This window comes from Dama dama, chromosome 22 (assembly GCF_033118175.1).
Source record: "Dama dama isolate Ldn47 chromosome 22, ASM3311817v1, whole genome shotgun sequence".
Lineage (NCBI taxonomy): Eukaryota > Metazoa > Chordata > Mammalia > Artiodactyla > Cervidae > Dama > Dama dama.
Genome location: NC_083702.1, coordinates 12008221 through 12021869, shown reverse-complemented (window position 1 = coordinate 12021869; position 13649 = coordinate 12008221). Strand labels below are relative to the sequence as shown.

Sequence of the window (13649 nt, the reverse complement as noted above, 5' to 3'; positions counted from 1 at the left end):
CCCTGCTGTGTCAGGGTGTGAAAACAGCACAGAAACCCTGTCCCAGCTTTCCTAAAGTTGGAACAACTTGTCTCAGTGCTGAGCTCAGTGAGGTTCTTTGTTGTTTACTATTGATTTCCAAATGTTATGTACCGTTTAAAGCCACAAAGTTAAAGTAACTGACCGGAGTGGTCCATGCCTGCTGTTGACCATCCAGAATTCATTGATTTAGTTGTCTGGGGGGACTAAGCTGTCAGCATTTGGGGAGAAGAGGGGAACTAGAGACTGGATGATGGTTCCCTTTGAAGCTTTGAGGGCGTGGTGAGGACACATGAGGACAGTGCTGGGTTTTATAAACAGATAAAACAAGGCGGAGAGTGAGAAGTGACCTTCTCAGGGTCACAGGGTCTCTCCTGGGACTGCAGAGCCTCTGCAAACCTCTCACGGAGGCTTGCCCTTGTATGAGATGTTTTACGTGAACTCTGTGTCTGGAGACTTCCCTGGTGGTCCAGTGGCTAAGACTCTGCACTCCCAATGCAGGGGCCCAGGTTCGATCTCTGGTCAGGGAACTAGATTCCACATGTCATATTAGAGTTTACATGCTGCAACCAAAGATCCTGAATGCCATACGTATAGAATCTAGAAAAAATGGCGCAGATGAACCTATTTGCAGGGCAGGAATAGAGATGCAGACATAGGGAATGGATTTGTGGACACAGCAGGGGAAGGAGAGGATGGGACAAATTGAGACAGTAGCATTGACATATTGACACTCTGCTAAGTTGCTTCAGTCATGTCCAACTCTTTGCGACCCCATGGACTGTAGCCCACCAGGCTCCTCTGTCCCTGAGATTCTCCAGGCGAGAATACTGGAGTGGTTTGCCATGCCCTTCTCCAGGGGATCTTCCTGACCCAGGGGTGGAACCTGGGTCTCCTGCATTGCAGGCAAATTTTTTACCATCTGAGCCAGCAGGGAAGCCCTATATATACGCTACCATGTGTAAGATAGGTTCCTAGTGGGAAGTTGGTATACAGCACAGGGAGCTCAGCTCAGAGCTCTGTGATGACCTAGAGGGCTGGGATGGAGGGTGGGAGAGAGGCTCACGAGGGAGGGGATTTTGTGTGCTTATAGCAGATTCACGTTGCTGTACACAGAAACTAACAACATTATAAAGCAATTATCCTCAAAAAAAAAAAAAATTCCCACATGCTGCAACTTAAGATCTGCTGCAAGTAAGACTCAGCACAGCCCAATGCATAAACAAATATCAAAAAAATCCAAGAACTGTGCATCTGGAAGGATAGTCGGGCGTGGGCAGAAGTCCACAAAAGTGGGCTCACTTCCCCCACTAAGTGAGAAGGATGGTAATAAACTGCAGCAGGGGAGGAAAAATAGCTACTTCAAACAATGGTGTGAGCAACTGTTAAATGTACCGAGGGTTGGGGTGGGGGGAATAAACAAATAAATAATAAACATATTATTGAGTATATTAAAAGAAAAAGCACCGGGCTTCTCTGGTGGCTTAGTCGTAAAGAATCCTCCTGCCAGTGCAGTAGACACAGGTTCGATCCCTGGTCCAGGAAGATCCCACGCGCCACGGAGCAACTAAACCTGTGCACCATCACTACTGAAGCCCGCGTGGCCTAGAGCCCGTGCTCTGCAGCAAGAGAAGCCGCTGCAATGAGAAGCCTGCACTCTGCAACTAGAGAGTAGCCCCCACTCATAGGACTAGAGAAAAGTTTGTGCAGCAACTAAAGTCAGCACAGCCAAAAATAAATAAAGAAATAACAAATAAAATTTTTTAGAAAACGTGCTCTGGGGAAATGGAAATCACCACCTTTGCGGTCTTCTTTTTGCTTGGTTCTCCATTCTCTTGATTTTATATATATATATGCTAAACGTCTGGCATACTTTGAAAAATAATATGTAAGCTAAGAAGCCGTTCTAGCAGACAGAGAAGAAGTGGGCGAGCTGCAGTGTAACCTCAGCCGCAGCCTGTCTTATGCTTCATGGTAGAGATGGTGTACCTGCTTCCTTGGGCTAAAGCTTGACCATTAGCGTGTCCAATATAAACGTAGCATTTACTAAGAAGAAGTGTCCTACACCAATGGAAAGCTGTGAGTACTATGTGAGTTAATATGCTAATATTTTTGTGTTATATAGTATAAAATAGGAAGTGCTAAGATTTGAGCATTTCTTCATCCTTAAGCAACATAAGGAATCTCATGATTAAAGAGGGTAGGGACAAATTAGGCGTACAGGATTAACGGATACAAGCTGCTATGTATAAAATAGATGAGCCACAAGGATATACTGTACAGCAGAAGGAATTATACCCATTACCCTGTAATAACATATAATAAAATATAATCAGCGAAAATACTCAATCGATATGCTGTACATCTAACACAATATTGTAAATCAACTGTACTTTAATTTGAAGGGAAAAAAAAAAAGAATCCGTGGTTTAGTTTAGATCATCTTAGGGACTTCCCTGATGGTCCAGTGGTTAAGAGTCTGCCTTCCAATGCAGGGGGTGCAGGTTTGATCCCTGTCAGGGAGCTAAAAAGATCCCACATGCCCAAACACCAAAACACATAAAGCAGAAATAATATTGTAACAAATTCAATAAAGACTTTTAAAGTGGTCCACATCAAAAAGATAAATAGAAAAAGATCTTAAAATTTGATCATCTTAAATTGTCCTTGGAGAGAGCTGGTTGTTCCATTCTGATTCATGGGTTGTGTTCCCAACGGCAGGTGGGGGGTTGTTTTGTTTCCTTGTTTGGCCATGGTGTAGGGCTTGGGCTTGTGAAAACTTAGTTCCCTGACCGGGGATCGATCCTGGGTCCCTGGCACTGAGAGTGTTGAGTCTTAACCACTGGACTGCCAGGGAAGTCCCCACTTTTTTTTTTTTTTATCTTTTAAATTCCATTCATTTAAATTCTAAGACAAAGCTAAAAAAGGGAGACTTGAAGACCTGAAAACTTTGTCTGCTGTTTTCTGTTCTACGATGAAAAGCAATGGCTGGCAAAAAAAAAAAAAAAAAAAAAGCTAAAGGGATTACATCTGTGGTGTTCTGCATGAGAAAGCACCCAGTCCCACATGAAAGTTGAGTTGCTTCTCACCCCTTTGTAAACAGGAGGGGTGCAAACACATGACGGCAGTAGGTTGGAGCCGGAGTGTTTTCGTGAACATCTCTTAGACGTTAGGGATCCTGAAAAATTAAACAAGCATACTATTCCATCCTGGGGGAGGGTCGCCTAGTGCCTGTTAGAGTGTTTCTAGATCCTGCTTGAGTGGACCTCCCGCACCTCCACCTCACCCCCCAAAAGAGTAAACTATCTCTAAACATCAAAATAAACTTGACAACAGCAATATAATAACTTTAGAGAGGCGTATCAGAGATTCTTTCCCCCATTTTTCCCAGTTTGGTTTGCTTCATGGTTAGATGCACCTGGATTTGGTGGTGGTTTCGTGGGTGTACACAAATGTCAAAATTCATCGAGCTGTATATTTATTTGTTCATTTTATTCTGTGTATATTTGTTTCCAGTTTTTTTTTTTTTTTTTTTTTAAGTTGCTTGTTTGTTTAAGTCAAAGGGGGCTTAACAGGTCACAGGAGGTTTACTTCTATGCTTACAAATCATCACAAGTTCTGTTTGCTCAGCGAACCAAACAGCTAGAGATTCTCTGGCAGCAGCTGCCTGGAATTGAAAAGGGCTGGGAACGTGTCCCTAACCCTTGTACCACCCCCTGTGACTGCCACACCCTCCCTGGACATTTCCAGCCTGGCTGCACTCGCTGAACCAGGACAAGAAGTCTGTCTTTCTCATTGACTTCCTGCAGCCCCTGATACAGTGTATGCAGTTGGCACCCAATAAATATTCTTTTATCAACCCTCAGTATTCGCTAGAAGGACTGATGCTGAAGCTCCATTACTTTGGCCACCTGATGTGAAGAGCTGACTCATTAGAAAAGACCCTGATGCTGAGGAGGGGCTGACAAAAGATGAGATGGTTGGATGGCATCACCCACTCGATGGACATGAGTTTGAACAAGCTCTGGGAGATGGTGAAGGATAGGGAAGCCTGGCGTGCTGCAGTCCATGGACTTGCAGACTGCAAAGAGTCAGACATGACTGAGCCACTGAACAACAACAACAAACATTCTTTTATCTGATTTTTTTTTTTTTTAATTAATATGTGTCTTGTGTGGGGAGTAGAGAGGGAGAAGGAAGCTGTCTTTTACAGCCTAGAGCAGAGACTGTGTCATGGGGAGCATCCCAGGACTGGGTGAGAACGCAGACCTTTCTGGATCTGCCTCTCTTTCAGGATATTTTCTGAATGTTGGACAAATACAACCGTTTCACCATTTCTGTACCCTGTTTCCTGCTTTCCTCGTGGAGCCCAATAGGTCCCATTATACTTCTGGGCTCTGCTGGGAGGTTTTCCACTGACTCTTTGGTTGTTGATACTGGCTTTTCAGGTTGGGTGTGTGGTTTCTCTCGACGCAAACACCTTTTAGTGCTGAGATTTTCCTAGGAGTCTGACCATTTGAAGCTGGAAATTGTCATCAGGATGCTTTTTCTCGTTCCTGTGGGTGAAAAGCTCAGGCCTTTCTGCAGGTTAAGGGGTTACAGTCGTCCCTGTGCCGCCCAGCAGACCAGGGAGCCTAATGGAAGCTGACTGTTGTCATACACATAAGAGCTCCAGACCCAACTGTGTTGTCTGTTCCTGCCCCCCAGACAGTGGCATCTGCAAGGGTGAGGCCCTTCGCAGAAGATCAAGAACGCTCTTGCCAGGGATTCCCTGGGGGCTCAGTAGTAAAGATTCTGCCTGCTAACACAGGGAACATGGGTTCGATCCCTGGTCCAGGAAGATCACAGGTGCCATGGGACAGCTAAGCCGCAACTACTGAAGCCCGAGCTCTGCAACAAGAGAAGCCACTGCAGTGAGAGGCCTGTGCATCGCAACTAAAGTAGCCCCCGCTCACCACACCTAGAGAAAGCCTACTCACAGCAATGAAGATCCAGCACAGCGAAAAATATGTAATTAATTAAAAAAAAAAAAAACGCTTCTGCCTCGTTCTTGCTCCTGCAGATGTGTCCTTGATTTGAACTTGGAGACACTGGCTTCTGGGCATTTTTTGCAGAGGGTCTTCGTTAAAATTTCCCTCTCTGTTAGTTTTCTAAATCTATTTGTTTTATTGAAATACAACTGACATATAAATTAGGGAGGGACCTTATCACGAACACGCATCACCTTGGTGCAGAGGCCGTGCTAGTGTGGAAGGAATGCAGAGAAGACACACCTCTCTTTTGCATCTTCCAGGATGTTAGTAGTGCTGCTTCGGCGGGCCTCAGGCTCTTACATCAGTTTTCTAGAATTTCCGACAGCTCTTGAAACCCACAGTGCTGTTTTATTTTGCTGATGGAACCCAGATGGCAGGAGAGAGTTGTTTTCTTTTCTGCTACCTGAACTGCTGCATCACCTAGACAAGGGCTGTGGCCACAGAGCATGGTCAGCTTTGGAAAGCTGTGGAGTCAAAAGATGCCCCCTGATTCAACACTTCCGTCCCGTGTGACTTCAGCGCCTGTCCAGTTACAGAGTCATTGGCCTTCCTCGGCAAAAACACATTTCTGTGCTAGAGTTAGCTGGGCGGAGCCGGTGTCGCCCTGGCCAGTGGGGTTTGGGGACCCATCTGCTTCGTACATCATTAGCGACATTGTTTGCTCAGGGTTCCTCTGCCGAATGTTTATTCATGGAGAAGTGGAGACAAGCTCCAATAGCCCAGCTGGCTTTCCAGATCCTGGGTGGACCCTGTAGCCCTTTTTTTCACTGGATGCGGCTGTCACAGAAAGAGAATAAATATGGACACCTCCTCCCCGCCCCAGGCAGTGCTTCCATGGGATTCAACACATAATGCAAGTCGGCTATGCTCTGGGAGGCGCAGAGCTGAACCACAGCCAGGAGTCCTATAGCCCTGTCCCCACCGCTGGTGACAGTCTTGGGCCGGATCCTCGGGCCTGCTGCGGTTGGCCACTTCTCCCCTGGTCCTGCTACAAGGGTCCTCATCTTAAAACTAACCCTGACCAGTGATTGAGCCGGGTCCCCTGCAGTGGAAGGGTCAAGCCCTAACCACTGGAACTCCAGGGAAATGCTGAGTCATTTTAGCTCTCAGCAGTCATGAGTAGCTGGTGGCCTACCATATCGGGCAGGGCAGCGAGGCTGTCTTCTTAGGAGGAGTGACCCCTCGCTCATCTGTCGTCTGCCCCTCCGTGGTGCTTGGTGGGCCCACAGTCAGTATCTGTCACAGGCTGGACACTGGATGCTTACTTAGCAGGGGCTGCAGAATTTGAGGAGCCTGCAGGCGTCTGTGTGTCCCCTGCATTCTCTGTGGACCCCAATGAGGCAACCCTGGCCACCCGGCCACCCAGCTGGGCCTCTGTCCTTGCAGCCTTCACTGGGAGCCTTAGGAGGGCTGGGAGCCTGTGAAGGGGCCTGGCAGAGCCACGAAAGAGACAGAAGAATCTCGGTGGTGAACCAAGAGCCCCCTCAACCTGCCTGGGGTCGGGGATGGGAATCTTGCTTTTCCCAGAAGCAGCCACACGAGTCATTTAATCTCCAAAGCCAGAACCTGTGAGACCCCCAGACCTGACCCGAAGGCGCCTGTGTGACTCTGGTTTGGGGGAAGGAAATGTGGGTGTCGAGCTGGCGAGGGAAGCTGAGAAGTAGGGGCTCTTGCCCGGGATGAGCTCTTCCTGCTTCTGGTGTCATTAGAAGGATGCTTGGCCCTTCTTCGTTCTGAGGACCTGCCTTTTCTGCAGCACAGCCCAAGGGTCGGTCCAGACCAGCAGACCAGCTGGAGACGACAACAGGCATCATCTAGAGTTCGTGGCAGCCAGGGCGCATGTCGGTGTGGGCGGTCAGTCTTAGGACAGTCAGCCGCCCCATCCTCTCCGCTCTGCCCTGGAAGTCTCTCTGGCTGGTTCTTCCTCAGCCGCATCCCCAGTGCCTGGCTGGTGGACGCCCAGTGTCCCACATCCCTATTCCAACTCTGTGGGTCCAGGCTGCTGCTCACATGGTTCTTTTAACTGCAGTAGGCATCTCATGTGTTTATAAACATGAAGAAAATGCCTATCTTATTTTTCCAAATGGAAACCACTCATTTTTGAAGCAGGAGGTTGGCAACTTCAGTAAGATTTTAAGTGAGCAAGAAGATCAGAGTAAGATGAGGCAATAACTTATCCAAACTCTCTGTTTCTGGGAAGAAATAACAGAGTTGTTTAGGAAAAAGAACCGGTATATGTAAACGCTTTCAGAAAACCCCATGTGTGCAAATCCAGAATTATAAATAGTTCAGAATGACTATTCACATGGTAAAATGACTATTATGAGTAATATATAAAAATACAATATTTAATACACATAGTAGGCTTCCAGGTGGTTCAGTGATAAAGACTCAGCCTACGAAGCAGGAGATGTGAGTTTGAGTCAGGAAGATCCCCTGGAAAAGGACATGGCAACCCACTTTAGTATTTTTGCCTGGGAAATCCCATGGATGGAGGAGCCTGGCAGGCTACAGTCTATAGGGTTGCAAAAATCAGACATGACTTAGCTACTAAACCACCACCAAGACACATATTAAGATTCCTTTAAATAACAGAGTCACAAAAAATAAATAACAAAGTCACATGCTTAAAAGCTTTTAGGAAACTGGCAAGCAAAATGAATTCATGAAGCAGCCAGAAGAGAGGCGGTAGAGAATGGTGGGGAGTTTGGAAAATCAGCCTGTGTCCCCTCCCCTACCCATGAAGCATTCATATTTCAGAACCTTATATTAGTCAAAGAGACTTGATTGTCTGATGGTTGGTGATTCCCGCTTTTTTTTTTTTTTAATGTTTGGCCACATGGAGTGGCCTGTGGGATCTTAGTTCCCCAACCAGGGATGGAGCCCTTGCCTCCTTCAGTGGACCAACCGCTGGACTGCCAGGGAAGTCCCAAGTCCTGCTTTTTTAAATAGTAAGATTTCCCCAGGTCCTTTTAAAATATGATTAGGTTTGCAAAAACAGGAACACATTTACTTGGTAGCACACAACAAACATTTAAATTCTAATCAGCCCTTTATGGAGAGAGGGCATCCGCCTGCCAGCAGTGGAGATCCATAACTTCATTCTTTTGCCTAGTTCACTGTATTCCAACCAAGCAATGCACAGACATGGGTGGCACATGTCCAGGTAAGTGCTTTCCCCCAGAGCAGCAGACCCAGTGAATGCAGACAATGGGGAAGCTGGGAGCCCTCAGGCTATTTTCCTCTCTCCTCTCAGCTCCCCTGGTAACAAAGTCCACAGGTGTGGCTGCCCTGTTTCCGGAACCACACTCACCTCTGGCTGTATGGTTCTACCTTCTTCTCTAGAGCATTTTTGTAAATTAATTTATCAGGATTCAGGAGGAGGAAAAGTTCCTCTTTCTTATCTTCTGAGGAACTTTTGCTTGGCACCTGGATGGCTCAGATGGTAAAGAATCTGCCTGCAGTGCAGGAGACCTGAATTTGATCCCTGGGTCGGGAAGATCCTCTGGATAAGGAAATAACAACCCACTCCAGTATTCTTACCTGGAGAATTCCATGGACAGAGGCTGTAGTTGGTGGGGTCACAAAGAGTCAGACATGACTGAGCAACTAACACGTTCACTTTTTCATGGGGAGAAAACTCTGCTTTCCCAAGTGTGATGAGGAGGACTTGGTAGGGATCAGCCCTTCTGGTGACCGCACAGGGATGGATCGGGGTCTGGGGAATTACTCACCTGCTCATTCCAGCAGGTCCAGAGGGTGCTTCACACTTCCTGAGGCCCCGGGACCTGGGGACTCCTGTACCTCTGAAGCATCAAGAAGCAGACTTTAGGGACTTACCTGCTGGTCCAGTGGTTAAGACTCCGAGCTTCCACTGCAGGGGGCTCAGGTTTGATCCCTGGCCAGGGAACTCAGATCCCACATACCAAGCTGCATGGCCAAAAAAATAATTAATTAATTTTAAAAAATAAAAAGAACTCCTTGACAGTTGTATTCATTGAAAATCAATACGATTTCACTATCAGAGTAGCGACTCCAGCTGGGGGCACAGTCCCTTGCTCAGCACCCCTGTTATAAACAATCTGAAACTTCATTCCACCTTCTCCCAAACCTTGCATTGCTTGTCAAAACCATGCTGCTCCTCCCCTCTGCCTGCGTCTCCCCTCAACCCTTACAACACACTACAGTCAGTCTCCCCAGGCCCTCATCTCTCGGCTTGGTTGGGCTCCCCCATTGCAACATAAACACTAGCTCCTTAAAACTATCATTCTATTTCTTGTACATCAACTATACTTCAGTGAAAAAATGAAAGAAAATTTCTTTTTATTCTATTTTAATTTCTCCAGCTTTAAATATCCTGACCTGTTCTCAATCTGCGTATCATTCTAGTTGAGGACAAGTCTGGCTTTTTTTCCTCCTACCACAGACTCGTGTGTGTGTGTGTGTGTGTGTGTGTGTGTGTGTGTGTGTGTTTATACCAGTTACTTTGCAATCAGCATTTAAAATTTTTTTTTTGGTCACCCTAGGTCTTCATTGTTGCTTGTGGGCTTTCTGTGGTTGTGGCAAGTGGGGCCTACTCTTTGTTGCAATGCTCGGGCTTTTCTCTGTGATGGCTTCTCTTGTTGTAGAGCACCGGCTCTAGGTGTGCAGGCTCAGAAGTTGTGACTTCTTTTTTTTTTTTTTTTTTAAGTTGTGACTTCTTAAAGCTTAGTTGCTTCAAGACCTGTGGAATCTTCCCAGACTAGGGATCAAACCCATGTCCTGTGCTCTGGCAGGCAGATACCTATCCACTGTACCACTAAGAAAGCCCACGATCAGCAGGTTTTTAATCAACATTTGCTTTGGGGCCACTTCCTAAGTCAGGATGTTGTCCTGGGACAGCCTTGGTAGGACAGTGGTGAACACCCAGGAGGCAGAGCAGAGAAAATGTTTGCTCCAGGGGGTGGCACCTGTGTTTGGGGGAGAGGGGAAAGGCCTCGTTGCCAAGCCAGGGTCTCCCATTCAATGGCTGTGAGACCAAGTTACCTGGGCTCTCCATGCCTCAGTTGCCTGCTCAAAGTGAGAATAAAAATGGCCTAAACCATAGAATTTTAGTGATGGTTAAATGAGAAAAGTGGATGCAAAATATCTGGCTCAGTGCATGTAGACAGTACTTAATAAATGCTCACTAGTATTAGGTGTTGTCACCGGTCATCAGTCAGGAGCTGTTTATTGTCAGGTACACGTTCAGCGGGCAGGATGGGGGACCCAGGGGATAAGGCGGGGTGGGGCACGCTTATACCTTCAGGAAACATGGCACCTGCCGGAGAGGTAGGAACACACAGGTCCCCAGGCAGTGCCCGTGGACTCTGCAGGGCAGGATGGACACCGCCCTCCAGGCGCCAAGGTCAGTGGAAAAAGCCTGGCGTTAGATTAATCAAAGGCAGCTTTATGGAGGAAGTGAACCTTGACTGTGGACTTGAGAGTGGTTTGAGGCTCGATTGCTGGAGAGGAAGAGGCTTGGAACAAAATCCTTCCTGAGGGGAGCAGGGCTTGTCCGAGAGCAGGAGGGGGACTGGGAAGGAGACCCTGCGGTGGGAACTTCAGGCAAAGAGCGGAGGTAGAGTGAGGCCAGGTGGGAAAGTTTCGGGGGGCTCCATGGCTGGGAACTTTCGAGAGTTTTCAAATGAAGGGGGGTCATGGGCTGGCAGGGAGGGCATGATGATGCTGCAGGAGAGCTGGTGCCTGGGCCCTGGGGCTTACAGAGCCGAGAGCACTTCCAGAAAGCACAACGGAGGTAAAGGAGACTGCACTCCAGGAGGGGTTGTCAGGAGTCCTGAGGTTCATGAAGAGCCTTCTCCGTGGTGGTGGATATGGATGGAGTGGCTGGGGGACGGAAGGCACTGGCCTGAGGCGCTGGGACCCCCGCCTCCGCTCCCCCCCTCCCCCAAGCCGCAGAAATCTGGGGACCAAGGGCAGCACTTGGACAGCAGCTGGGAGGTCACAGGGGGAGGCGCTCCCCTCCCAAACGCTGAGGCTATCCGCCAGCCGGGCCAGGACCGCTGACAAAACTGCCATGTGCCTTTGAATGACACGACTCCTCACTGGCTCACACAGTGACCAGTGTCGACCCTCAGAAAGGCTTTCTTTCTGGGTAGGTTTCCAGGCATGGGTGGGGGGGGCGGTGCCCGTCTGGGGCCCGGGGCAGGTATGGGAGGTGACAACACTTCCTAGGGGGCACCTAAGCTGCTCCAGCCCTCAGGCTCTGGGGGCGGCCCAGTGGGGGTTCCGTGAGCAGCAGTGACCGTGGCAGGTGCTTGTCCTGTGGGTTGGGGTCCCCAGGCGTCATGCTCTGTGTGTGGACAGCACCGAGTCGCCCCTTCCAGGGCAGGGCTGTTGGGTCAGCTCCACGCACCCAAGTCCCTCTCTGCATCTCCTGACTGCACGGGGTAGACGGGGCCTCTTAGGGAATGAAAACTGGTGGCTGGCAAAGTCCCAATTCAATTATGCGCCCTTTTGGCTGCGACAGTAAAGAGGTCTCAGTAAGGACCCTAGATGTGCCCAGAGGGGCCCAGGGCTGCACTCCATCTGTCTACTTGGGGGTCTGGGGGAGGCTTCCCCCGAGGGCCCTACTCAGGATGAGCTGACACCCTCATTATGGGTCTTTGTCCCCATTCAGTCCTTCCTCGAGGCTCACTGGACCTGACGTAGCATGTCCTTGCCTGTTCTGGCTGTGTCTCTGGCACTTAGGGTGTAACAGGTACATAGCAGGCCCCCAGGGCACATCTGGTGGATGACTGTGTTGAGTGAATGAAACCCTGAGTCAGGAGGGCAGAGCAGCTATCTGACCTGGCTCTCTGGGCGGGGTGGGGTGGGGGGGTGGCATCCTGCCCTGGACCCCTCCTACTTAACCGTGTTCTGTCTGCACCCCTGGCCAAGCCTTGGGCCTCAGAGCCTCCTTCTGTTCCAGCCGGGCAGGGCAAGACTCAGGAGGCCAGTCATCAGCGCCCGCCTTTCCTGCCTCGCTACCCTGGGAAGGCAGGGGAGATGAGCCAGCTGTGACCTCTGGGGTTGGTGTCACCTCTGTCCTGAGGAAAGAATGTGTCCTGAGATGCTGTGTGTGTTTTTTTGGGGGGGAAGTGTTCAATTTCAGGTGCTGCCTATCTGGAAGGTACAGAAAGATGCTAGCTCACGTGGTAGGGTCTTTTTTCCCCCAATTTTTAATATCTATATCTATATACATTAAACTTTTTATTGGAGGATAATTGTTTCTTTCTGCTATACATCATCGTGAATCAGCCACAGGTATACATATATCCCCCCTCTCTCTCAAACCTCCCTCTCATCTCCCATCCCATCCCACCCCTCCAGGTTGTCACAGAGCACCGGAAGCACATACATTACCGTACGTAAAATAAAACATACATATATATATATTTTAATGAGCCGAGAGTTTGCTGGAGAGCACAGGGTGGCCAAACATCTGCTCGGTGATTCCTGCCCTGGGTGATTTTTATGAGCCAAGATTAGCAGCTCCAGGGAAGTTTGGCCTTAGCGCCTGTTGCGGGCGGTCAGGGCGGCCCTGCCTCCTGTCCACAGAGACAGGGCCCCAGTGTGGCCTGAACCTGGGGCCTGCAGACCCCTAGGGGTTTCACAGGGGCCTGATGGTGGTGGGGGGGACAAGGCTTGAGAGAGAGTGTCACCCGCTGGGAGAGAGAACTCGGCTCTCAGGTGTGGGGACAGGCCTGCTGCGGGGTGGGCGTGGAGGGAGAGGACCCCAGGGAGAGGCGCCCGGCCCTCCAGTCCCCCAGAAGGGCTGGTGGTGGGGGTCCAGGGTGTTTGGACAAGGAAACTCTTTGAAACTTCCCTCCCGTCCTGCTCCGGCCCTGGTGCCCTCCCCTCCATAAAGCCATTAGCTTCTGGAGCCGGCCCTATCTCTGCTCCATCTCTGGTCCCAGGCGGGCATTCACAGACCTCCTGCCCTGGGGGACGGGAGGATTTATGGGGGCGGGGGGAGGGTCGGGGAGGGCGCGAGGTCTGTTAGGAAAGCTGGGTGTGGGGGAGCTGTTAGTGGCCGGCCAGGCCGGATCATTTCCGAGCCGGCTCTGCATGACAAAGGGGCTGGGGCGAGTCCTGGCTTTGATCTGCCCCCCACCCCACACCGCTGGCCACCTGCCTGTTGGTGTCCCCGCCCCAGCTGGGACCTCCCGAAGAAAAGCCTGGAGGGGGTGGGGACAGCTGTGGCCCAGCACCCCCGGGCCCTGCTCGGCCACCTTCCTCTCCCGGTGGCCCCAGAGCAGAAATACCTCCTGGGCTGATGACCCAGAAGCCCTGCCGCCCGCTCCCAGAGAGCCAGGAAGCCCTGCGCTGAGCGGTGAGATGTGTGTGTGAAGTGGGGGCTCAGAGTGTGGGAGCCAATGTTTCGTGAAGCTTGGGGTGCTGAGGGGCCTTGAGGTGTAGGTCGTGCCCTGGATGGGCGCTTAGGGGGGAGCGGGGGGAGGGGTGCATTTCCAGAGAGTTCGTCCAGCATCCCTGCTGGGGGGCTGCTGGGGCCCCTGGAGGGCATAGAGGAAGCACAGCCACTGGAGGGGGGATACCTCCGCACAGCTCGGGGCAGCT

At 50.1% G+C, this 13649-nt stretch overlaps 1 protein-coding gene and 1 non-coding gene across 5 annotated transcripts in view; both read left to right on the top strand.

Annotated features, from left to right (window-relative positions):
* The window catches only part of WNT5B (Wnt family member 5B), a 79711-nt gene that overhangs the window by 50915 nt on the left and 15147 nt on the right, over positions 1–13649 (top strand). Inside the window, exon 1 of one of the 4 annotated variants that reach the window (XM_061124643.1) lies at positions 10367–10437. The exons of 1 other annotated variant lie outside the window; for it this stretch is intronic. In XM_061124643.1, coding sequence (XP_060980626.1) covers positions 10412–10437 — 26 coding nt within the window. In that variant the 5' untranslated portion in view covers positions 10367–10411. Of the gene's footprint in view, positions 1–10366; positions 10438–10551; positions 10666–13649 lie in introns of those variants that run through there. 2 more of the 4 variants (XM_061124644.1, XM_061124646.1) reach the window with 2 other exon arrangements.
* TRNAG-CCC (transfer RNA glycine (anticodon CCC)) lies at positions 477–548 on the top strand. The gene has a single exon. It is a non-coding gene; the product is annotated as a tRNA-Gly (tRNA).